The following is a 26,733-nucleotide window of genomic DNA, read 5'->3' on the forward strand; positions in this document are numbered from 1 at the left end:
AACATAATTTGTCAAAACCCAATCCAAGCCTCCTTCTTATGTGTATTTGCATAGATAAACTACGCGTATCTTTTCCTACCTATAAGGTGTACGTAATCAATATTTGTAAATAAACGAATACTTTCAAAAACAGGATTACCGGTATAGGCTTTCTTATTAAATCAGCAATGAAATAAGTCCTCAAATAATTTAGAGAATACACTTAACGAAGTGTAATAAGCTACCTTAGTACATTGATCCAAATTAAATTCAGATTTATGAAAGTCTATCGTAGCCCAAAAGGCTATATATCGTGTTAAATATATCGTGCGTCGCCGCGACTGTCGCGCAAAATATCGAACGTCGCCGCGGGTGTCGCGCAAAATATTATGCGTCGCCGCGACTATCGCGCAAAATATCGTGCGTCGGCGCAACTGTCGCGCAAAATATCTTGTATCGTGTGTCGCCCTTGATGTAAGAATTCAGACCGCGACACACGACGCACGAAGCGATACTCGATATTTTGCGCGACAGTCGCGGCGACACGCGATATTTGCACTGTTCAAATATCGCTGTAATAATATCGCATGTCGACTGGCGTTTTCAAAAAAAAATAATGCGACAGCCGCTCTTTTATATGCGATATCTCGCCCTTTGAACGCGACCGTCGCACTTAACTAAAGCGACCGTCGCCCTTTATGAACGCTACCGTCGCCCTTTTATATGCGATATCTCGCCCTTTAAGAACGCGAAAGTCGCCCTTTTATAGGCGATATCTCGCATATAAAAGGGCGAAGGTCGCGTTCATAAAAGGCGACGGTCGTGTTCAAAGGGTGAGATATCGCGATAGAATGCGAATGTCGCCCTTTTATATGCGATATCTCGCCCTTTGAACACGACAGTCGCACTTAACGAACGCGACCGTCGCTCTTAATGAACGCGATCGTCGCCCCTTTTATATGCGATATATCGCTCTTTTAGAACGCGACAGTCGCCCTTTTATAGACGATATCTTGCATATAAAAGGGCGACGGTCGCGTTCATAAAGGGCGACGGTCGTTTTAAAAAGGGCGATATATCGCATATAAAAGGGCGACTGTCGTATTCTAAGTTTTAAATATCGAGTATCGCTACGTGCGTCGTGTGTCGCCCTTGATAAAAGAAGGGCGAGATTATAGACGGCACGATCCGGATCCGTAAAAAACAGGGTGTTTGCAATAGTTAGCTTTCCCGATGTTAATCGAGAAAAACTGTCGAAATGGGTGTCGATGCAGTAACATTCCGCTTTCGGATTGGGTGTTTTTGTCATCGAGAAGAAATAGGATACTTATAAATAAATACAACTATTATTCCCCATACGTGAAATAATCGGACATCCACTTACGCGTCTTTGCCTCCAGCATATGTATTCTACTGATTATAAACTACCCCACACTTTAGCATGTAAAGCACGTGTCAGTCCATGGAAAATGAAGCTGACTTCCCAGTTTGTGCAAATACTGTAAAATCAATCCAACCGGCTAATATTGGTCAACCACCTACTCCTGCGCAGGCAAACCTTGGATACAACATAAAGGAAACTACGCTTCTATTAGCAGAAGATATTGAATTAAACCACGGTCCAAGGGAACTTGAGGCGATGCTCGCGGCTTTAAGGTCATCAGAGGCTAATCTTTAAAACGTAATGGGCTTGATTCGCACAGAAATGTCCGAAATAAACATGATGCAAACACTCTTAAAGAAGAAAATACAGCTTTACACGGTGACATACGAACACTCAATACTAAATGCGGAAACACAGGTACTCGCATTTTTGCCATTGAACGCAACATTTCAGACGGACAGGACCTTACAGAAAACATGCGACTAGATGTTGATCATTTGCAAAACCAATGTGACGAACATGGTGATCTTATTAAATCTCTCCAAGAAAATATCGAATCTTTAAACCGTAAAGCGATTGCGATGAACATGCGGATCTTAGGATGGTAAATTGATCTAAGGTTCGGTGAACAAGAACATAAATCAAAAGCAATATCAGACATACTTAAGATCGCAAGCCCATCTACAAACTGGGTGCCGGATGACATTAAACGTATCCAAGTCCTTTTACACCACTTAAGTTGGCTACCCACCTCTGACAGTTTTCACCTCTCGATATGAGGATGACAAGAAACGGGCGTTTAGAGGTCGCAAAAAAATAAGCAACCAATGCATTCGTATAGTTGACGACCTCACGAAGACCCAGAGAAATACACTTAGATCCATTCGAGAGCACGGTAAGTTTGGCTATTTTTTTAACGGGCATTTGCACGCGAAAGATCGATTACATCAGACCTCCTCGCAACGCAGAACTGTCACTTGTAGACGAAAAGCCACACCGCCTCCAATCGACGCTACCCTTCCGCTACAAATTGAAACAGAAAGATATCGCAATATAACTAGAGATTAACGACTTTGCCCCATTTGCAATACTGGTGTAATAGAAAGCGAATTATATTTCTTATTAAAGTGCCCTGTATTGAAGGATAAACGAAAAACATATATGCAGCATGTTTTTTTTTTCAAAAACCCAAATATACATAAATTGTTTATAATGTTGTCAAGTAAAAATGAACAGACAATAAAACAAATTTCGTTTTATATTGTTAAAGCACTTGAAACGCGAACATTACATATTTATCTATGATATAACCTAGTTATAAGGGTTTCAACATGGATTAAACTTTGTTTTCGAATAACTTTAAAATTTTACTTATGTATAAAATGCAGTTTCTTACCGAGAAAGTTCTATATTTCGTTTCGGTATTGCTTACTACTCTGTGTACAATTTCTGTAAATTTATTGTAGGCCCTACCTATATAACCTAACTTCCGTTTTACAATTCGAGTATATATATATATATATATATATATATATATATATATATATATATATATATATATATATATATATATATACATGTGTTTGTATGAGTGCGCGTGCATGCGCGCATGCGTGTGTATCTTGTTCACCACTCGATAATTTGCTCACATGTTATGCCTACCAATTGTGCACGCACAACTGTCTTGCATGGATTGTTATATGTATAGAAGTGCGTAAGGGCCAGAGGCCTATATCATACATAAACAGCGCACGAAATAGTTAATTACTACTTGTGATAGATTTTATGAAATCAAAAAGGAAACTGTTTATGTGAGAGTTTAGCTGGGCTTACAGGAACGATTTTAATATTAACATGTTATTTCACCTTGTATCTATACTTTAATTGAATTATCCAAAAGCTGGTAATTGTGTAGCTATACTTGTGTAATGTAACAGTTAATAACATATCGTTTATCGTTTATTCTTTATAGTTTATTCTTATGATGGAAATTAATAAGGAGATATCTCAATAATATGTATCTTATAACATATCGTTTATTCTTATGAGTTTATTCTTATGATGGAAATTAATAAGGAGATATTTCAATAATATGTATATGCAATGTTAAGATGAAGTTTGAGAATTTAATAATACATTTGTGGAGATATTTGCATAAACTAAGACCTGATTTAAGATTTATTTCAAGTACGTTTACACCCAGGATGGGGTTCAATAAAATGAAAAGTCAATTAGATAAAAGAATCAAAGGTCATATACTTAACAATGAGTTCGGGGTCAGCATATAGATACGAGATAAAAAGTACCCACACATGGTCATCAAACAGCGCAGATGAAAGGGTCACCTATTTGCCTGGGATACACAAGTTATGGTACTGACAAATATAACGGGATTACTCTATACCAATATAAATGGATTAGATTTTAGTATATTCGCCAAGCAAGAAAATAGACGAGAAATTGTTCCTTCTAGAATATTCTGACGAATCAACCAATGAATAATAACCATACTAGCTGAAGACCAATCAAAATTTGAAAAGAAAATATATGCAAATTAAATTAGAGACAAAATGGGGATGTTTAGAGGAAAAGGGCACTCCGCGGTTAGGTTAGAAAGATACTACAGCTAGACTTAGAAAATAATTTTGAGACTATAAATACAATTTTGATGTCAAGAAATAGTAAGAAAAATAAAAGAAATAATTTTGAGGAGTCAGAGACTTGTTTTACTTTCACCAAATACATTGACATTCGATTACGTGACACTTTATTAAGTCTGAAAGGCATGATATGGCCCGTCGAAGCTCGACATCACAAGTCTTCAAACGATTCTGTAGAAGGTATGGAAAGTGAACGTTACTATTTATTCTGTTTGAGACATCGAGTTTAACACGACCTGCAGAAGGGTGTCATATTTATAGCCAACCCACCTCGAATGTACATCATTGCACACAGTCGTCTTCTACATTGAGGTTCAATTTAAAGGTAATTTTCTGATATTTAATATATGTTTTGGAGATACACTTCATGAGTCTACTCATTGCTACTTAAGTAATTTTTTTTTAAGTGCTACATCATATAACGATGTTTATGGGCTTGGTCCATAGTCCCTATCGTCCCTAATTCATAGTTTATTATATCAGTAACCCGTTATCATACAAAATGTAATCAAACGTCAGCGATCAAAACAAATCAGTTTGAGAGTTTGAACCTTTCTCCTTTGATAGATTGGCAATTAATGCTAGTAGTAACCCTTACCATAGCAATCAAAATGAAGCCCAAGTGTTACCTTAGCAAAGTGATATGACAGCGCGATAATTCAATCCAAACTTTTTTTACAGAATGTATGATATATAGAGAATAAAAGCTTACTTTTCAATATGATTGTGAAGCTTAACGTGTCACTAATGACGTCATGCGCACGTGCGCTTTATATTTGTTAAACTTTTTTGCTGTTCTTAATGCTTTCTGTGTCTAAAAATATATAATATCTTCGTATAAAAATTTAGTATAAAAAGGTTTCGTTTGTTGAATCTGATTAAATTGTACCAAAAATGAATACCGTACTTTATAGTTGATTCTGAGAAATACAACCTACCTCCAAACAATGGTTGATATATCAACTTTATGTTGAAGTGATATAGAAAATACACTAGGCAGCGTTATATCATTTAGATATCAATGAAGTGGTATGATTAATTCGTCATTGATTCAACATTATTGAACGCATTCCGCCACTAGCTTAGATATCGAAAGTATGACAGAAATGCAAAATCGTTATTAACTTACAAAGACACAATTTAAATTGCAAGTGATTAAAGACCTTTAATCAACACTTTCCCAAACTTGATCACAATTTTAACTTCTAGGTACTTCATCGCAAGCACCTGATGATAAAGAACAGAAGAATAGAACAGAACAGACCGTTTATTGAGATTTATACATACGTACATCGTCTTTCATGCATGCAATTGTAAATACAGTATTTGTACGTGTCAAAATATATTAATTGTAACCGAATCAATTATACAATTATATATACCATGAAAAACACCGATTTTGAAAAGAACAAACCAAATAAAATTAAAGGCAGTAAGGATAAACTATTACGTTTAATTAAGTATGCTATATTTTCAACTTTTATCATTAAATAAGGGAAGTCGTGAAATAATTCCTGAACGAAATTCATCTTTAAATTAATTGTCCCATTGATATTTAACATCAGTAAAAGTATCGTAACTAGGTGATTAATTATTACAACACAATGAAAACTGCAACGGTGCGTGATCGCTCCATTCATTAAAATCACGTACAGTAAAGCTTGATTACATTCGAAAATTGCTGTCTTTTGTCAATGGATAATCAATTATAAAAGAGCCGTTATTTGAGAAAAAGGTGTCTACAACTATCGCCTCATCGACGATTGATAGTACATAAGTGTAGTGGACTTACACAGAACACGTTCTTTAATACCATGACTATTGTGTATTTTATCTGTTAAAGCGAGATTATACGATTCTTATATGTGTTGAATTTTAATACATTGAGACAAATATGTTATAATAACCCACAACATGCAATTAAAATGATACATTTAAGACGAATTTCATAAAATGCAGCAAATACAAATTAGCGCCCCGAGCCGATTGTGACGAAGATAATTCGCACACATTTTCCTACAATAACCGATGCATTCGTCTTTTTAGTAAGTGTTCGTGTGTCGCATGAATCGATATCACTGCAGGAATTTCAAATGGACCGTTAAACTAAATTTAGATTCACATCGTACATGCATGATATACATGCTGGCGAATTTGGCTGTACAGCCCTTTTCGATTTCAGAATTAAATATCTTGCTTATTTAGCATTTTTCGACACATTTTCTTCTTAACTTTTATTTTAGTTTATATTGAAATATATGTATAATAAGTTTTTCACACATTTTATATTAATTAATAAATATTTGACAAGATCGTATATACCCACTTTAAGCAAAAGAAATCCGGATACTGGTAAGTCAAGAGTTGTTTTTGTGCCGTTGTTTTTGAATAAACGGGAGAGAAACTGAAAAAAAAAGAAAAAAAAGAAAACACTTAAATCTACTTATATTGTTCGTAAAGATAACCGTGATTTATTTTTGTTCATTTATTTATGGTTATATGTTTGTATGTATTAAAAATGGTATAGTTTAGGTTAAGCATCAGAACCATCTTGTTTTTGTTTCGACTTACAGATCTGACAAGTACTAAATGTTACAATGGTATAATGTAAGATGTCTTGAAATTGTATGCATTTTGTTATATGTTTTTTTATTGGTATTGTATATGTGCAGTATTTACATGTTTCGTTGTTTTCTATATTGTACCCAGACTTCGTGGAGGCATTAGATCCAACTGTTAATGACTGATGGTGACTTCGATTTGAATTATCATTTCGTTATAAAAACTGATTTTGTGACTTATTTAGATAATTTAATGACTTTTTACAGACAAACCATGGCGCCAATCTACTTCGCTCTCGCGACTACGCTGACGGTACTGATGACGTCATACAGAGGACTTCATGCTCAGATGATCGCGGATGCCGATCGTTTGTTAACCAACTTAATGCAGGATTACAAAAAAACTTTCCGGCCTGTGTTAAATCAATCGAAACCGGTTTTTATAAATACTGATTTAGAGCTCGTCAAAATTCAAGATTTTGACGAAGTCGACGAGAAAATATCGTTTACGGCGATATTGTACCTTTACTGGTACGATGAGCGACTTGTTTGGGACCCCAAAGGTTATGGTGGTATTTCAACCCTCAATATTCACCTCAGTCAGATTTGGGCTCCGGAAATGGTCCAGACGAACAGTGTCGAGAAAATATACCGTCTTTCCGAAGATTGGCACGCAGTGAGGGTCAATAACTCGGGGTTTTGCTTATATTATATTGGCAACGTGTTTAGTTCGTCTTGCGAAGTCGACGTTACTTTCTATCCATTTGATAAACAGAAATGCGAGATAGACTTCATGCCGGCGTATTACGAACCTACTAAGATGGTTGTGCTTACGTTCAGAAAGGAAGCGTTATTGACATATTACAACGAGAATGGCGCATGGGATCTCGTGAGAACTGCTGCGAGAACAAAACTAGACAATCGTATTGTGTCTTTCGAGATCGAGATAGTGAGGAAACCTGGATTTGTGATAATAAATATGATACTTCCCCTTTTATTAATGTCCGTGCTGAATATCCTGGTCTTTTTGATCCCTACAGAGTGCGGAGAGCGCATCGCTTACTGCCAGACGGTGCTACTGTCTATTGCGGTCATCCTGACGCTTGTGGGAGACAACCTCCCGAAGAACTCGAGCCCGATGTCATTGTTCAGTTACTATATGTTGTCCTTGCTCGTAATCAGCGTCGCCATCACGGTCGCTGTCATATGCAGCCTGCACGTGTACCACAGAAGTGGCAAGCAACCGGGAACCGTGTGGAGGGCCATCACCAGGGGCCTCAAATGCTGCACTGTCCGGCGGTCTTCCGATTTTCTGGACTCCACAAAGCTTGAAAGGGAGGAAATACGCTTTATGAATGTAATGCCATACCCGACATACACTCGTTGTGGATTAATCATGGACCGACCAATGTATATTTACGGGGGTTTGTCTTCAGATTGTCCGGAGACCACAAAACGTCGGAGGGTAGAAACGCGCGACGATGAAACGAGTAGCGCATTCGTGGAAATTACGTGGGCAGATGTGAGCGTTGCCTTGGATAAAATATTCTTCGTGTTTTTTGTTCTTACTTTGGTTACTGTATCAGTGTTCTTTCTGTTGATTATTTACAACAGCACAACACTATAAAATGGAACACTTAACGTTTTGTATTCCGAAAAAGGGACACAGAAACTTCGGCATAAGGATATTGCTGTAATTTAAATGAAGTATACATAATTTAAAAAGAGTCGCTTGCTCAGAAATTTACGTTAACATTTATATGTTTCATTGTGACACTATGTTTGAAATTTCCAATTAAGTGTTTGTGTCTGAAATACGTTTTTTTTCGCAAAAGGATGATTAATGCTTGCGATGAGCTAGGATGCACACCATTGGTATTTTGTTGTTGTTTTCGTCGGAATACTTTTTATCGTCAATCTCACAATGAAATTATGTATTTTTTTATGAATTCGAATGATTTGGGAACATTTTTTTTTTCAATATTAAACTTTTCTATACTTTGCTATCATATTGGAAATGTGATCTTGCGGAGAATAAGTAGTCGTTGTATCACGAATGCGCCAGCCATTTGTTTATATATATGTCTATATGATGCTTTTTGAAGGAACAAGGTACTATTATTAAAAATTGAGATATACGTGGAGGCAAGTACATGTTCAACATTAACCTTGATTCGTGTGTATCTGCTGGGCTAACAACCTTGAACGCATATCATGTGACTCGATGAATTTTATGCAGACCATTTGCACGATTGTTTTACAAATCAATTATTCATTTACGTTGAATGTATATTTCCACATCGAAATCGATGTCAGAGCATAAAACTTACATGTGTTGCAGTTATTATATTTTTATGGGTATACACAACTAACAAACTGCTTAGGGTGAGATTTATGCCGATATGTATTCGTGTGTGGACGAAAAACAAAAATTTGAGCTTTAATATGTCATAATCTGTATTATATAAGTCTATACTTTATGTACATAATTATGCGACTTAAGCTAAAATTAAGCAAACACGGATGGTATTATTTGCATTTAGTGTTGTAATTGAACATGTATTTCGCGAATCGAGTTTTATTAAAATGTTCCGCGTTCTGGGAAAACTGGGCGTCATGCATGTTTATAAAATGTCGTCCCAAGTAACCCTGTTCAGTCCTCACGGGCTTATCAACCATTATCCGCTATTATATTGTTGATTTTTTTATGTTTAAGAGGTTATCTACTTAGCGAATATCCAGTCCATGCGGAACATGACCGCACATAATAAGCTGAGATGACACTTTTCGCACATGAATTTAACCCAGTTTTCCGACAGTTTTGCTCAATTTCAAAATGGTTAATCTCAAAGATTTTACACTTGGTACGAAAGTACGCGACATTTGTTTTTAACTTTTCTTTCCCTTAACAAAAAGCTTTCCAAACAATATGTTACTGTATTTATATATTTGAAATACAACTTACCAAAACTATGGGAATGAAATGTTATATAATAAGAAGTAGCTGATAATTATTAAAATTGATCCGGGCCCGTACTAAGCAACCCGTTCTTAGACATAAGAAAAAAGAATAGACACTGACTTGAGACATCCTTATTCCAAGTTTGAATAGATGCTCGCTATCAATTCCGCCTAATATGTCATAAGCATAATATTTTATACGAAGGTGTTAAATGTCAAATTAGACTAAACAATTAAAGGGTCATTTTCACAGATTTTGGCATGTTTTAAAGTTTGTTATTAAATGCTTTATATTGAAAAATGTAAACATTGGACACAAAAAGCTCAAGTAAAAAATAAGAACAAAATTAAAAAAAAGAAAAAAAGGTAACCCTTAGCAGGGCTCGAACCACTGACTCCTGGAGTCATGGAAGAAAAAATTCTACCACCTAGACGACTCGGCCATTCTTCCGAATATAATGTTCGATGTATTTTATTCTTTATATAAGCAATCCTTGTAGTTTTACAAAATATAACGACAACAACAGAACTCTCCAAATTATTAATTCGTTTTGCGTTGCAAAGCTTTATACTTTTCGGGTTTTTAAATCGTCAAAAGATGCATATAATGGCTATTTTAGAGCATGGTAAATGCTCAGTATAACTATTACCTCACAAATATCATAACTTAAACGATTATTTGCGAATATGAAACAACTTTCTTCAATTTTGTCAATTTATCCAGACCTGGAAAGGCCCCTTTAACCATTTTTAGAACGTTACAGTTTAAACAATATTCTTTATTTTTAGAACATAAATCTATGAATTGATTACGAATATTTGAATACGGCCATGGCCTTCCTTTTGCAATTACATCAAAAAGGCCTAAGAAACAGATCACATAAATGCATCATTTCATTATCAGGTTCCTGCTCATCCGTGCAACTTAGTATGTGCGTAAGAAAGAACTCTTTAAAGAAACGTTCTCATTCGTTCTTTAAACATGTGTTGACAGTTCTTAGTAAACGACACAAATCTTAATACTAACATACTTGCCTGCGCTGATATTACGCTTTCCAAACCTAACGTTGTTTGAATATATATGTACAAATACATGTTTTTAATAAATGTCATCGTCCTCCTCCTCCTTCATCGTCGTCATCATCGTCGTCTCCTACAATAACACAAACATTATGGATATTCTTAATATAACATATAAGCATGAACTGTTTTTTCGAGAATAAAATTATTTAAAAAATGCAATCGAACTATTATACCCAATACAATTAAAGGGGGATATAAGGCCATCGCCATGAACCTCTGTAAATCTGTCTGTCAAACTGTCTACCTATTTGTTTGACTGTCCGTAGACACACACTTGTACGAAGGTGTTTTCTTACTATTGTCAACGTACAGCATACACGCCTAAAAGTCTCTTTAAAGCTCAAAATAAACGAAAATTTCGTTAAGTATTTCGTAAAATAAAATTAACACCTTAACATTCAGTATTCCTTATAGCAATAGCCAAATTTTCAACTCTAGATGTGGGATGATTACATAGATTTCTGTAGATACAAAATGCTCGTTTTTATTTATTTGTGGCCACAATTAATTCCCGCGCATATATCTATTCATACGACACACGAACACCATTTTAGTGTTTATGTGTCGTATGAATAGATATGCAAAACAATACTAAAAACGAGCATTTTGTATCTACAAACATCTATTTTACCAGACCACATCTGACGTTGAAATTTCGGCAATTGCTATTAGGAGCACTGATTTTTAGTTGGTTAAGTTTATTGTACGAACAATTGTACGAAATTTTCGTTGATTTTGAATAGTAATGTTATAGGCATTTTCCCGTACGATATGAGCTGTAAATGTGCAACTGGAATTATAATACGTAAAAAATGATGCCCCCATTTCATCTGAGACACTCTGTAACTTAATGATTATCCAAGGTGTTCTCCAATACCTCTCAACGAACATAATTGAAACTTGTAGTCACTGTTCTTATTATAGGAAGTATTTCATCCAAGTAAATGTAAAACAACAAACGTTTTACCATTTTTCCTATACATTATATTCTATTATGAATATAAAACTACCACAAGGGCTTCATGTAATACATTTGACATGTAAAATTGCACTCAGAAATTCTTCTCAAATTATGCCTGTGGCGATAATTTGATGTCGCCTCATATTAACTTATATATATATAAATAAATATAGTAATTATATATATATATATATATATATATATATATATATATATATATATATATATATATATATATATATATATATATATATATATATATATATATATAGCTATAAAAATTTGTAATAAGTACTCAGAACTCACAAATCACAGAGATTTAGTAACAGGCATGTATTGCGGCCCTCAACAACAATTTTCCAAATCATGACTGGCCCCGCCCCGTGGATCACATGCTATATATACAGACAAGACAATATAATAGTTTATTTGTAAATATAAAACGCCAACAACCTAACAAAGCAACAAAACAAACAACTGTTAAATCCTCGCTGATAAAATTAAATCCTGTGACCTTTATATCTCAGGAAGGAAGGCAACTCTTTGTGTACAGTTTAAATATATTTATGATGCATACATCCCTTTACCTGGTTCCGATGTTTTACTACAGTTGTGTGAAAACAGTTCGGCAATCATGTAATTTGACCCTCGCGAATTCGAGCCATCCGACAGAAATTTATATAAATACATAGCAATAAAAATCTGTGCTTCGAGGAGAGTCTGAGCCAACCGGAAATTTGAGCCAACCGAGTTCGAGCCATCGGGTTTCGACTGTAATTAATGTATTAAAACGTTTTCGGGTGTGTTACTAACTGTTGTAAAGAATTAAAGACCGCGAAGAATAGTTTTGTCAAATAAGATGATCATGATATAACACGACGATGAGGATATCTTTTAGATCATGTCCCTCTTTGCTTAGATATGCGTTGTATTATACGAATTTTACTTGTTCTAAATGGATGTTTGTCAGGCATTGGGTCGTGGGATTAACCAGAACGGCAAAAGAATACTTAAGTTCTAACTTAACGCACAAAGTCTGTTATTATTCAGAATGTCTCATCATTCGCTTCACCTGCCAAGAAATAGATCTAGCCGAGTGCATGTATAAAACGAACAATTCACCATGCATATTAATGTATCTACATGTATGTATGTTTTTAAGCTTTCATGGTTTGTTAATTTTAAAGAACCAACGTAATAGCTATCGAGTAAGCACGTAATAAACATCGCTTGTGCACGTTATAGCTATCGCGTGTTCACGCAATGGCTTTCGCGTGCGCAACAAAGAGCGAGAGCTCTATAAGCAACAGCTAACTCGTAGCCATTACCACACGTGGGAAACACAGGTTGATGTAGGTAAAACCTCATATATAGGCAATGAACGTTTTGGGGAAAATGTAGACGAAAAGCGTTGAAATGCTATCCATTTTTTTTACGATTTCGATTGATTATTTATTAACGAACATATATTTTTAAAATTTGATTTTATAAGGTGTTTTTGTTTGTTTGTTTGAATATATTGCATACATTATTTAACAAATATATTTGGCAATCTGCGAACTAGTCCCCTTAACCTTCCATATGTATTTTGGGAATTATATGGCGATCAATGTTCTACCGTTTGTGTTTAAGACCTGTTAATTATCTTCGATTACCATCATATCGGGGAAACACCGACCATGTTTATTCATACAAACGTGCTTTTCATTGTTTGCCGACCTTGAACACATTGGTAGGTTTATACGTCTTCCTCTTTCGACAATCAACCCTTTAATGACACTTGTCATGCCATTTGTTCTATGAACAAGTATATCGATAATCATTTAAACATTTGTGCTTAAAGAGTTATGTCTATTCTATCTCGTTATCTGAATTAACAAGGTGAATATCGTATGAAGTTTGCTGTGACTAATTGAACGAAAGCATGCCAGCATACAGACATCGTTTCATTTATGTTTTCAAAAGGTGTTCGCACATTTATATTCTAATCGGTACTTCAACAAAAGGCCAAGATATCCCTCTCGTATTCACATTCTCAAATTAACCTCAAAGATTGTACGCACATGAAAACATTATATCAACTTTTAAGCATTAATACATGACCAACTGTCAACCTTCTATAAAGAAATATCCGATTACATTTAAAAGAAGCTTTTATTATCGTGTGTATCTTCATTGGTAAGCTTTTCAACGGTAACATTGTAATGAAATAACGTTTTATCATCCGTCTAGATATTGGGGAACATCATGCGTGCTATCAATGCAAACCATCACAAACATATATTTGATTTGTATAATGCATATGTTACTAATGTCATTTTTAATGTTTGTAATATTCAGATTAACTAAAACATTTGCTTTGAGTAAGTGTTTACTAATGCTCCGGTTTTGCAAACATTCATCAATGCTGCATCTCTAAAACGTCACGTTTAAATGATCTCTAAATCTAAATTAGGTATGCGTGCATAAATGATGCGAATATGTGAATACAATTCTGTTCGAATAAACTGATATTTCACGTAACAATATTGATTAACAATTTGTGCTATTCTTATGTTTTTCAAATAATATATGTATTACAACGTGTACCTATGTGCTACTAACTATGGTGTAAAGAACAAAAGAGCGCGGAAAATAGTTTTTCAAACTAGAAGCAAACAAAATGCATCATGATATAACACGCTGTTGAAGACATCTTTTCTGTCATGTCGCTTTTTGCTTGGATATGCATTGTAGTAAACAATTCAACTTGTTTTAAGTGGATGTTTTCCATGCATTGGTCGTGGGATTAAACAGAACGGCAAAAGAATACTTTATTTCTAACATACAGGGCTGTTAACGTTCAGAATGTCTCATCATTCGCTTCAGCTTCCCACACAAATAAATCAAACCGAGTGCATGTATAAAACGCACCATTTATCATGCATTTTAATGTTGCTACAAGTGTTCATCGTTTTCAACGTTAATATTTTGTTAATTTTTAATATCCAATATGCTTTTATAACGGATACGTGTCTCTATTTGGAACATAACATTCGTATCACCAAAAAAAAGAACGTTGCCTGGCATGTATCTTCTGTATTTGCAAGATGTGATATTTATTTGTATACGATATAAGTTCTAATCTGACGATTAGTCCTCTTCAATTGAATAATGCAACGAGTTCAACAGGGCACAATTAGAGTTTTGGTCGGACCGTCTTTTAATGTGGTTATCTGTAAAAGATAATTGGTTTCTAGTCGTAAAAACCCGGATACCAACCGATATCATCCTTTTTCAAGTACGTTTTTATAGTTTTATGAATACCTTTACTTAAATTAATGGCAAATACTAGAACCTTTAGGGGATATTTGTACATGATACCCCTCGATTTTACGATTGCACTTGCGGTTAAACTCAATTGATGAAGTATTTGAACTGACTAAGGACAGAGTTTGTATATGTTTGCTTCCCGGTAAAATGCATTGAATACAGTCGAAACTCAATCGCCTGTGAGGAAAATAAATACTGTTTAGTTTTTAATATAATTTTGCCTGTAACGTCTGAAGGCAGGCTTGCATATAGTGAAACGGTTCACTAAATTATTAATGTAATGACATTCCTTATTCTAACAGTTTCGAATATGTTGTGTTATTTATTTGACTATATACATGGCGTATTCTTTTTCGAAACAAGAACAGTTCTGAAAACCGAAAGATTTACTTTGCCTTAGCGTTGATGAGTCTTAATGGGCGGGTCAGGTCTATTGTGAAAATCCATATTATGCAGAATGTTAACAGAGGACACGCAGATATTGTAGGAACAGGTAGTAAACGAGTTATTACATCACATCGGTGAGACTTTACAGAGGAATACAATTAAATAGCAGGGGGTTTATACAACTGAATGGCTTACGAGGATTGTGTTTGCGATATCAGTCTATCCGTTTAAATAGACTGCAGCATTGGATGTTCGGACTCTGAACGCTTCTTTCGCATAAGGCTATTTGTGTTATTGAAATACATACTTTGGATATTGAGTATATTTGTTTAAGGTTGTAAATATGGGTAACGCAAGTACGCGACCAAAGGGAAAATACTTAAACGAAATCATTTCAAAATGTACGAACTTGGAAATCGACGACGCCGTTCAAATCTTCAAGGATTTCCAGCGGCAATCAGGGGGAAAAGGCAAGCTTAGTGAAGACGATTTTGTTAAAGTCTACATTGAAGCTTTTCACGGAAAGAGCGAAATTGCCGCTCTTGCCAGAAACATCTTCCATTCTTTCGATACAAACCATAATGGTTTCGTGGAGTTTGAGGAATTCGTTGTCGGGCTGAGCGTCACGGAAGCATGTCTTGTGGAAGCGGACCAAGAGATGAGAATAAAGAAAATGAAATGGGCCTTTGACGTTTATGACAAAGACAGGAGTAACACTATAGACCGCCATGAGATGCGTATTATCGTACGGGTAACGAAAGTTTTATATTTCGGTTATTTTTGTTTATACTTCACAACGGCTTAAATAGTGGAATTTGTGACACATGTGAAGTTGATACCTTATGAGAAAATTATTTTAATTTATTGTAACAATGCCTTGCGGCTCATGGATGCCGCAACACAATATAAAATATAGATTATGTAAGAGAAAGGTGTTTTGCTTCTAGTCCTCCTTTCATTAATATCTTAAAATAGATACACGGCCGTTCGAACTACCTTCATAACGACACAAATAAATAAGAAATATCTTTTAAAAAGATATACGGTGTTGATTGTGGTTGGAGTTTATGAAAGGTAAAGAGTTCAATGAATGAGATCAAGGATAGAGAATGTCTTTTTCTGTGCAGTTCTTAGCTGCATCACACACAGTACGGGATGTTACGCGGAGTTTTTGCGGCTTATTTTACATTTTTACATATTGCTGGTCATAAACCTATAGATACAAAACAGAAAACCAAAAGAATAATGGAAGTAAAATTAAAACATATGAGTCAACCGGCCACACGCAAAGTATCCGTAACTATTTTTAATATTTATACGCGCGTTCTTCGAACAAACCTGTTTTAGTGCTTTGTCGGGCATTGCTATTTGATTCGAGTATTAACAGTATCGTGAATCATCGCGCTCATGCTTAAAACATTAGTCAATATGGTGGAATAATTCTTGTTAAATTAATTAAAAATAATATTTATCATGGTATTGTTGACACAAGAAGAATCTATTATTGACATACCATAATTATATCGCTGGATATCTTCATTTAACATCTTTCTGGTCTAAAGAAAATTCCAGTTCACCTAGTTCACGCAATAGCGTCTTTATTATATAACAATTATTTTACTGGCCGCGAACTCCGGTCAGCACATAAGGTAGTCATGAAGACGCAGCGATGACCTGTATATAAACTCTGACATTCACACACACTAACCGCGCACTGACGAAGTAGGAGAATCTACGCACAAATTGTATTGGTGTGAAGTTTTGAGTGTAAAACTGTTCTATCTATCATGCCTTTTCATAAGAGATATAATTGTTTCATGCTAAACACGCAGTATAACAGTGTTAGAAAGACGCGGCCATGTTTCCAATGTTCTGGTGGTATTCTCAAATCAGCCAATGGACGAAATGAAGTGTATTCATTCGTGGGTAGCCGCGGGCATTTTATGAATGTAACCTAAAGGTCACCTAAGGTCAAAAGTGACGTTTAACAGCTATGCCGAAAAACATGAGTATGTGTTCGTTGTTAGTAAGATATTACGAGTTTAATACCAAATACCCCCGTCGGCAATCGTGTGTATAATGGTATCGACTCCAGTTAAACAAAATGTATTACCGGAATCTATTAACTATAACGAGTGCTTTGTCCATAGTTTTGTACATATATATGTATATGTGTATATTTGTATTTTCTACAATGACGATCCATATACTAATAGTATTAATATATGCCCAGCGAACAGTTAATAAAGCACACATTTGTCAGTCAATGTAAAAAAATGAAAAATACGAATTGTTTAATGAAATGCAAATTATATTCAAACATTGTTTGTTACACGAAATTACAAATTTCATTATTACGTAGATCTCGAAGCATTGTGTGTTCGCAACATGTATGTGTATATAAAATAACCTGAGATATTTTAGCACCTTACACTTGTAGAGAGACAAAACTAAAATTGTCCTGAATTGCATATAAATAGACTTACTATTCACAAAACACTTCCATTCATAAAATATGCAACTGTAATTTATCGCCATTATATTTTACACAAAATTTACACATATACGTTCTACATTTACTTTATAATTTAGTTTAAACATATTGATTTCTTTTGGCAAGTACAATATATCAAAATACACAATACAATAGATATCAGATAAGGATTGAAACGAAAGAAATGATTTTTATATAGTTTCTCTCCTTGGGATTATATTTACACATTATACGCAGTGTATTAAGAACAATATAACTTAGTTTATGCTAGACATAGGAAATATGAGTGATAAATATACAAAGGTTTCAAAAGAAATAGAAAAAAGAAAAAAAGGGAAAAAAATAAAATAAGAAAAACAATGAGCGAATAATGACGAAGGATGGTTGATGGGAGGACAGGGATTATAAACAACAACGACTAATCGTAACCGGATTGTCAAGCGAATCGCCGGGATTTTTTTTATAAATTGATGAACATGTAGGAAAATTTCAGAGTGAGTTTTCAGTTTCGTTAAGATGTATATTTCCGACAAGTAGAGTATCAAGCTCAACATAGCTGGATATTCTGGTAATGCTGTTCATTGATTTAATACGTAAAGTGTTAAAATGAGGACATTCTAGAAGGAAGTGGTAATTATACTCTTTATCTCCACAGGAGCACAATGAGGATGCGATTATGCTTTTTGCGTAAAGGTGTTCATTAAGCGCACTCGAATAATTTATACTTTATAATTTAATTATAAATGAACACATACTTATGTGTTTACTTTCTTTCGATCTTTCTTTTAAATGATAGTGTTACTAACACATATCACGTGTCCTCATGATTCTTGGTTATTTTGTTTTAAATTTTGTTTTAAAAATAATTGTGAATGCTTTAAAATGATAATATCATTGAAGACTAACAGTACGTTTTAATCATTCAAATAACGTGAATATCTTAGAACGAAATCTATAAACCTATTGTAAGTTACTGCATCATATGAGATGTGACTCGACATGTAAATAAATGCACAAATACATGCAACCTTACCATGCACAGTATGACACATGTATATCTTTAAAATAAACGCATACCGCGACATCGCTTTTTTACAAATTAACATACAGAACGGCTCGCTCGCTCTTAAGGATGATATAAATGTAAAATTGTGCTTTAAGTGTATCACAATGCTTTTAATTTTACATTAAAACTCTTCATTCCGATGACTGTATTTAAAAATGCATAGGCCCTATGTTGCCATATTCTTGAGCATGCTACATTTCAACTTCCATTTTCGGTAGATCTAGCATAGATAATTTTTGTTCAATAGGTAGGATCGTATCGTCGACTTTGTTGATATGTTGAACATAAACTGTTGGTATCAAGATTACAAAGTATTTAAGGATTTAGAAAATTCGAAAACAGTTATTTAAGAATAAGCTTTCGATTCTTAAAATAATATTGGAACAATTAACAACGATTTGGGGCTTTAATGCACGAATCGAACTTTTTTCTGTAAACAATCAAAATACGATAATATTCAAACATAATTTTAGAAATATATTTTTGTATTGAATTGAAAACTTCTTTTTGCCAAGCTTCCGGGTAAGAGATTTATTTCAAAAAATCATGTCAAAATGAAAAATTTCGCCCCAAACAATCAATCATCTTAAAGTGAAATAAAACGCAGCATTCGTGCAGGCTAAATAACATTCTGGACCAAGTTGTATTCCAAAAGGAGCTGCATTAAAAAATCGGTAATTAAAATAGATGAATATATATTTGAGTGTTCAACGCTTTCAATGTAATGTGGAACAAACGAGTTGTACTGACAGGAAAGGAGGATGCAGGTTCTTATTTATGTAATAGGACGTTAACATTCTAAATGGCACAGCGCTATCGCGTAAGATTTGCTCATAAAGGATCCGGATTTGAATTCTTGAGAAAAGCAAAATTAATCTTTCAACCTTTCCTTGATATTTGTATTATTTTATATTATTCTAAATTTGAACGTTTTGTAAGTTTATTATTTCAATGACCCTATTGAAATATATAAAAGTTTGAGAACAACTTCCGTCGTCGTGACTTAGTGGATATATAATCACCGTAACGTAGTGGATATGGTGTCCGCCTAGATACCGGAGGTCACGATTTCAAACCCAACTCTGGAAGTGTTCATTCAATCTGTTCCAAAGGACACCATGTACTGGTTCTTTCCTAAAAATGGACTTGAGACCGTTTGAAAAAGCCATAGGCTTTAAGTTTAAATGAGCTGAAATAGGTTGAACATATGTTCCGGTAACGCCAATGAGGTGTTTGGCAACTATAATTATTTTCTATGTTTATCAATATCTGTAGTGCAATTTGGTATTAATACCGCCTTCCGCTTGACTTTTAAGGCCGTTGCAGACGTGGTAACAGTCGAATTGTTTCTCGGTGACGAGACACCAGACGAGTTTGCTGATCGTCTTTTCAAAGAAGCAGACGAAAACAATGACGGCAAGATAACGTTCGAGGAGTTCAAAAGGGCTGCCGAACACAACGATACGCTTGTGAACATGTTACTTCCCGCACCAGTATGAGTGGAGACTACCATTTTATACTTTGACCGTACGGAACAGTACAATGCCCCAGAATCATTTAGCAAAATAAATGTGACATAATCTCACATATTAGCATTTGAACCGGGAATAAACGACCGTTCACTCCCTCGCGTTATCACCATCATAAATCTAAAGATCAGTTTATTAACAAAAACAAAACTGAAAATGAAAATGTTTGTATCGCATGCTAACAATTTTGACCCAAATCAGATTTCCTAGATTGAAAGCCTGGTCAAAGCGACGTACAATATAAAGAAGTGAAACTCTAGCTGCTGGAGCAGAATTGTATTCTTATGTTTTTCCCATTATCCATGACAATCATGCAATCTGGAAATGTTTTGATTTCATCGATGCTTTATGTATGGCTGACATGTGATGTTCAATGCTTTAGCCGACAATCCTTTAAAAAGGCCTCCATGTGTTTTTGATTTGACCGTTCAAATTCAATTACGTCAGGTGTGTTCATTTTCGGTGTTTATTTGTGTGTTGTAAGTGTTCCATTTCAAATAAAACTTCAAATGTGTTCTTGGACTTAATAAATAATTACTGACCACGATACATAACAGTATTTTAGAAGCATTATACTCCATTTGTACTAAGCAAGTTAATGTAAGTTGAAATTTACATAAAAGTTCGGATTCAATACGTAAATATCTATGTTACTACAACATATTTGCAATTGTAATCACTGCCATATGCACTACGTAAATATCACTGTTACTACTACAGATTTGCAATTGTAATCACTACCATATGCAATACGTGAATATCTCTGCTACTACAACAGTTTTGCAATTGACAACACTGCCATATGCAGTACGTAAATATATATGCTACTACAACATATTTGCAATTGTAATCACTGCCATATGCAATACGTAAATATCTATTTCACTACATCAGTTTTGCAATTGAAAACACTGCACATGTATGTTTTGCTCATTACATTCACCTGCCAATCAGAATAATTATTCGCCTGTTTGTGTTTACGTAACTTTAAGTTTACGTTTGCGTGCAATAACTTAAAGTTTCTATATCTATCGCATATATTAAAATAAAATCGTTGAATGTACTGAAGTTGTTCACTTGCGTATAACCAGAGGCACTGTACTTTGGTGTAAACACAACTTCTTTCTTCAAACCCGAAGTGCGTTAGCTTTTTTGTCAACACCACAGGCCGTTTAAGTAGCATATTGCAAGAAAACGCACGTTGGGCGGGTCTAGTAATCCACATTTTGACAGTTTAGTCATTATAATCATAGTCGTCTACATCATTAAAATCATGTCTGTCAGAATTCGACATTATTATAAGCATCATCATTAAAGTCTATATGATCTTTATGATTATCATAATCACTAAATTCAGCATCATCATATCATAATGTTTCCATTATCATCATCGTCATCAACATCATCATGGACAAAAGCAATTTTCGCACCACTAGATTATCAATATTTTAATAATCGATCAATATCCATTCACTTTGATGTGAAAATATCATGAATATATTATCAATATTTTAATACTCGATCAATATCTCTTCACTTTGATATAAAAATATCATGAATATTCATGTATGGTTTCTGAATTATTGCTTCTGATGACGATGATGATGATGGCTGTGATAAGAATAAGGATAAGAATAAAAAGTGTGATGTTGAAAAGATGGATTATTGACCACTCCGACCAGCTTATATTTTACAATCACTTACACAAAACATCGAACACAGTACACGTGTTCAATACCAAAATCTGGTTGAAAGCAAAGTGCTTCCCTACAGCAATGGGAGATGAGCATAAATGTTGCGTTGACACCTGTGTGGTTAAACAGTTATAATTTGAGTACACCATGTACATGTTTTATATATCTAATTATTTCATATATCTAATCATTTCAATTAAATGTATCGCCTCACCTAAGTCACGCGTCACTAAATTTATCTGACCTCTATAGTGTTGCGTAAGTCCGAATTCGTTAACACTATTGTATGTGTACAACGAACATTGACTGTCTGCATGTATTAACATGCAATCGTGTTTATGTTTTCATTCAAAAACACATGTCTCAGCATGAATATTGAATAGGTATTGCATGTGTTTACCTTACGTTAACATCACATTCACCGACTAAACGTAAATGACTAAATTATATATTGAGATGAAGACCTCAGCAGTGTATAATTTCAGTTAGTGTTACTTAAAAGTTAAGCATGCGCGCAAATCAATAACAAGATTATATTAAAACAGTTTAAACCTATTATAGCGTAATCAACTTCTTCCTCAAAACGGTTCATGCGTCAGAAATAGTATATCATTATTCTAATCTCCACGTATAAGGAACTTTTTAACACAAATTGTGTTCTGTAAAATCGTTTGATGATTCTCTGAAGGTTTGACCACATGTTTTGACGTTTTGTATCTCACTGTTTTGCAGTCATTCATCTGTGATATAAAGTTTCTGTTTCCGCTGAATGTTTTCTTAGACTAAGACATACGAATAAGGAAAATTAAAGTCTTCTTAGCATTTTAATCAAACTCAAAATGTAAAACTTTAATTATCTCTATTCACTTCAAATGGAACTCCTATCTTTGCGCTAATAAGGGTTTAGAGTGAAACTTTTGTATCTAATACAGAAATGTTAAACACATACAAAAGATGAATTGTAATCAAACCCGCTAGGGACTTTACTGGTTCGCAAGCGTCAAAGAAGGAAAGGAACAAATGTAACTTATATACAAACCTTGCTTTAAAGTTTATCAAATTCACCTAAATTGATAAAAATGTGTTCTCGGCATTGTCACATTTCTTGTTTCAATTTATAAATGTTCAGCATAAAGTTAACATATCTTTATAACTACTATATATACTCAACTTCAAATACATCTCCGTGGTCGTTATATCAGATGACTGATACACAATTTATTTATACTATCAATGCGGATGTCGATCGCGTTATATTTTTTAACCCAATTCCTATCTGGACAAGGATCAGTCATGCACATAAAAATAAACCACAATTAAATAAAAGCTTAAAGCAGATACGTTTATTTGAAAGACTGAAAAAGTCCAAATTACTGACGTAACGATCCTTGCTGGGAACATATTCCAAACGTTTAATTCGGGCAACATCGGTTATGATGACTTCGAGGAGTTTTTTGTTTGACCGAGTATCACTCCGATGAGTGTTCAACGTGTATGACAGAGGCACAGCGACTCCATTGAAAGGCATGATATGCTAGTAATTACTCGTATATGTGGTATAATGTTTTAACTATACAATAATTTCATCCGTTATGTCTTTAAGTTTCGCGTTGATCATATAGATTATACGGTTTAAATTAAAATACAGTTATGTATTCCACATACATTGAATTATGAAATAATGCTTTTAAAATCCATTTATATACTTCGTTTCTGTTTTATATAAAAGAAAATTTCGCAAAATAATCGTATCATTTGTTTCCACGAAGAGACCTGACACACCATTCTTATTTACGTTTGCAAAATAATCTGAAAGGCTTTATGAAAATGAATGCCATGAAGGTCAATATGTGTGTGTGTGTGTGTGTGTGTGTGTGTGTGTGTGTGTGTGTGTGTGTGTGTGCGTGCGTGCGTGCGTGCGTGTGTGCGTGCGTGCGTACGTGCGTGCGTGCGTGTGTGTGTGTGTGTGTTTGATAGCTAAGTATGAAATCTTGCTGATCTAATAGCAAAGGGTCCTCTGAACAGTAATATAAGTTACCAGCTTGAAGCATCAAATAATAAGGTGTCAACTGCTTGTAAAGATATGTCCCATTGCAATAATTGAAATTGCCTTAATATTGAATTTCGCTATTTCAATGCATGACAAGTAATAAATTGTAATAAGATAACGTGATCTATTCAATTTAGAAATTGGAGACAATATTGTGTGGTTTTCTGTATACACACAAAACATGTAATTCATGTAAATAATAAAAAAACACAATGTGTCAATTATTTCTTCTTTTTTTATTAGTCTAGGAGACGTTGAGGAAAAGTAAGCGGCTTATAGAGGGCGAACGCTCATGTTTCAGTTTCTCAAACGTTATTTTGTTGGAAGTTGCAACACTTTTTAACCCCTGTCTTCTGATGATAATTTAACGAATAATGAAATAACATTTATTTTAAATAAAAAAAAATATTTTTATCCGCTCAACACGATTACAATTGTGAATAATACATATAAAAATATACTCGAACGTACCGTTTTCTTCAGCTCTTGCTAAGAGAATTGTGCAAATGTGTAATTCAATAATTTTTGCTTTGTCATATGATCGGATTCATTGTTGACGAGAATTTTTTTGAACGGCAGTATGAGCTAGCTTTTGCAGATACAAATGCACCAATCTCTTGCACGACGGTTACATTACATTCACCTCTGTGTTGGGCTCAGAACGGACTATTGTTATGAAAGCGTCTCATTTATGTCATGATCATTCCAAGCGTTCATCATTGAGGTTACAGAATACTAAACAATCTCTTGCACGACGGTTACATTGCATTCACTGCATTAAAGAAAACCATCTCATACCATGATATCTTATATCAGTCTTAATTCATTATTATAAAATTGATATGGTTTTTTTATGTTAAGAAACCAACATACATACACACGTCGAAGCAATTCCTAACGTCACTCAAAAAAAATATGTTCAATTGTTTACATTTGTGAAGTGTGTGGAATGATTCCATCTGCGTAAATGGGCAATAAATTAGTTCCAAAGAGTTGCATTAAAACTCGCAATTTTTTTTCACGATTTATCGTACATTTAAAAGTCATATTTCTTAATTTAATGCATGCGATCTTAAATATCCAATCAAATATACGTTGAATGCGTTTGTTCGGTTTTATCTATTTTATAGACAAAATGGAGGGCTGAGCCTTTCGCAGAGTTGTATGTGAGAGCAAGGAACGACAACTCTGCGTGGAGATTGACAAATGCACTATACAATTAGACAAGCGTTTGTTTAATGAGTACACACGGATTCATACAATGGCAAATTAACAACAATTTAATGTTGTGATCCGTTAGCCAGAGCTAGAGCTATTAAATTACCACGTAATCCTCGAGTTTGCACTTGCTATTTCGTTTCTCGCATGATCTGGAAAATACGAGAACTATACGTGGCATTGGATGACCTGCACGTTTCGAGTTATAGAACGTTCTGGCACAGAATTCACTCGTTCAACAACTTTTAAATGAGTTCTAAAAAAATTCAATAAACAACGAGTTTTTATTTGATTTGCCTTTAATATTCATTCCCAAATAATGTTCTCGTTTTTTTTATGCATGCGCATGAAAAAGTAAAATCATTGGTTATTTTTCAAATCAACAATTAAACATAGAACGTGTTTTTTTTCTTAATCATTGGAAATCAAAATCCCCTTTCGCTTGTGTTTTCAGGCCGTGGCACGCGTGGTTACAGTCAAGGCATTTTTTATGGCGAGCCGCCAGACGAGTTTGCGGAAAGTCTGTAAGAAGAAGCAGACGAAAACAGGTATGGCAAGATAACGTTCGAGGAGTTCCGAAACGTTTCCGAACCCAATGTCACGCTTGTGAGTATGTGACTCCCCGTACCTGTATGGATATCGCAAAGACCATTTGAAGTAAACACATTTCAATAAGAAAGGCGAATGTAATTCATACAGTGAAATAATGTAGTCGAGTGAATCATCGATTCGGTTGTTCTGCATTTGGTGTCTGGCAATGGTCTGTGTATTTGTTGATTATTTGAAAACCCAACCAAAAAGCAATCGGATGGAAAAATGCGAATACAATTAAATTTGCTTTGGATGTGCATATTGTATTACTGAATAGGAACCAACAGTTTTGTAGTTTTTTTTCTCTAAACGTAAACAATACGATGTGGAACTCGTATAAGTTTTTATTATGGTATTTTTGTGAATGACCATTTGATCGGGACTGTAAACTATTGACATTTTGTAACTGGTTCAACGGTTTGAAGTAGATAATTATTTAGTGCCTCGGGCTAACGACAATAAAGGTATTATAATTATCTAACCTTCAACACGCTTCGATTCAATTTCATATCCTGACAGTATTCCGTAATAAATCATGGCGCCAGTCCACACTAAGGTGAATTGTGCGTTATTACATGACGTCTGCATTTCATACGGGTTTGATGGAATATTTAAAGTTGCTGACGTGCATTTATAATGCATTACATTTTATTTTGACAAGTGGGTCTGACATTACAGACATTCATGTTTGATTTGTTTTCGTGGCTGTCATTTTTTCCAATGCTTCTGTCACATTGGTACATGTACACTTAAATATCGAGATTTTATTTGCCACTTATGCACATGATGTTTGCACATGTGAA

The 26,733-nt window shown here is 34.5% G+C and overlaps 2 protein-coding genes across 3 annotated transcripts in view; both read left to right on the top strand.

Annotated features, from left to right (window-relative positions):
- The first annotated feature begins 7,404 nt into the window (after positions 1-7,404).
- LOC127862827 (neuronal acetylcholine receptor subunit beta-2-like) lies at positions 7,405-12,675 on the top strand. Its single transcript, XM_052402090.1, has 2 exons — positions 7,405-7,941; positions 12,640-12,675. Exons 1-2 carry the CDS (start codon positions 7,405-7,407, stop codon positions 12,673-12,675), a joined length of 573 nt encoding a protein of 190 aa, XP_052258050.1.
- Positions 12,676-15,407: 2,732 nt separating this feature from the next.
- LOC127862507 (neurocalcin-delta B-like) overlaps positions 15,408-26,733 on the top strand; it is a 95,123-nt gene continuing 83,797 nt past the window's right edge. The window contains exons 1-2 of one of the 2 annotated variants that reach the window (XM_052401655.1): positions 15,408-16,039; positions 20,165-20,856. In XM_052401655.1, coding sequence (XP_052257615.1) covers positions 15,632-16,039; positions 20,165-20,347 — 591 coding nt within the window. In that variant the 5' untranslated portion in view covers positions 15,408-15,631 and the 3' untranslated portion in view covers positions 20,348-20,856. Of the gene's footprint in view, positions 16,040-20,164; positions 20,857-26,733 lie in introns of those variants that run through there. The other variant, XM_052401657.1, reaches the window with a different exon arrangement.

The sequence above is a fragment of the Dreissena polymorpha genome, chromosome 16 (genome assembly GCF_020536995.1).
Source record: "Dreissena polymorpha isolate Duluth1 chromosome 16, UMN_Dpol_1.0, whole genome shotgun sequence".
In the NCBI taxonomy this organism is placed as follows: domain Eukaryota; kingdom Metazoa; phylum Mollusca; class Bivalvia; order Myida; family Dreissenidae; genus Dreissena; species Dreissena polymorpha.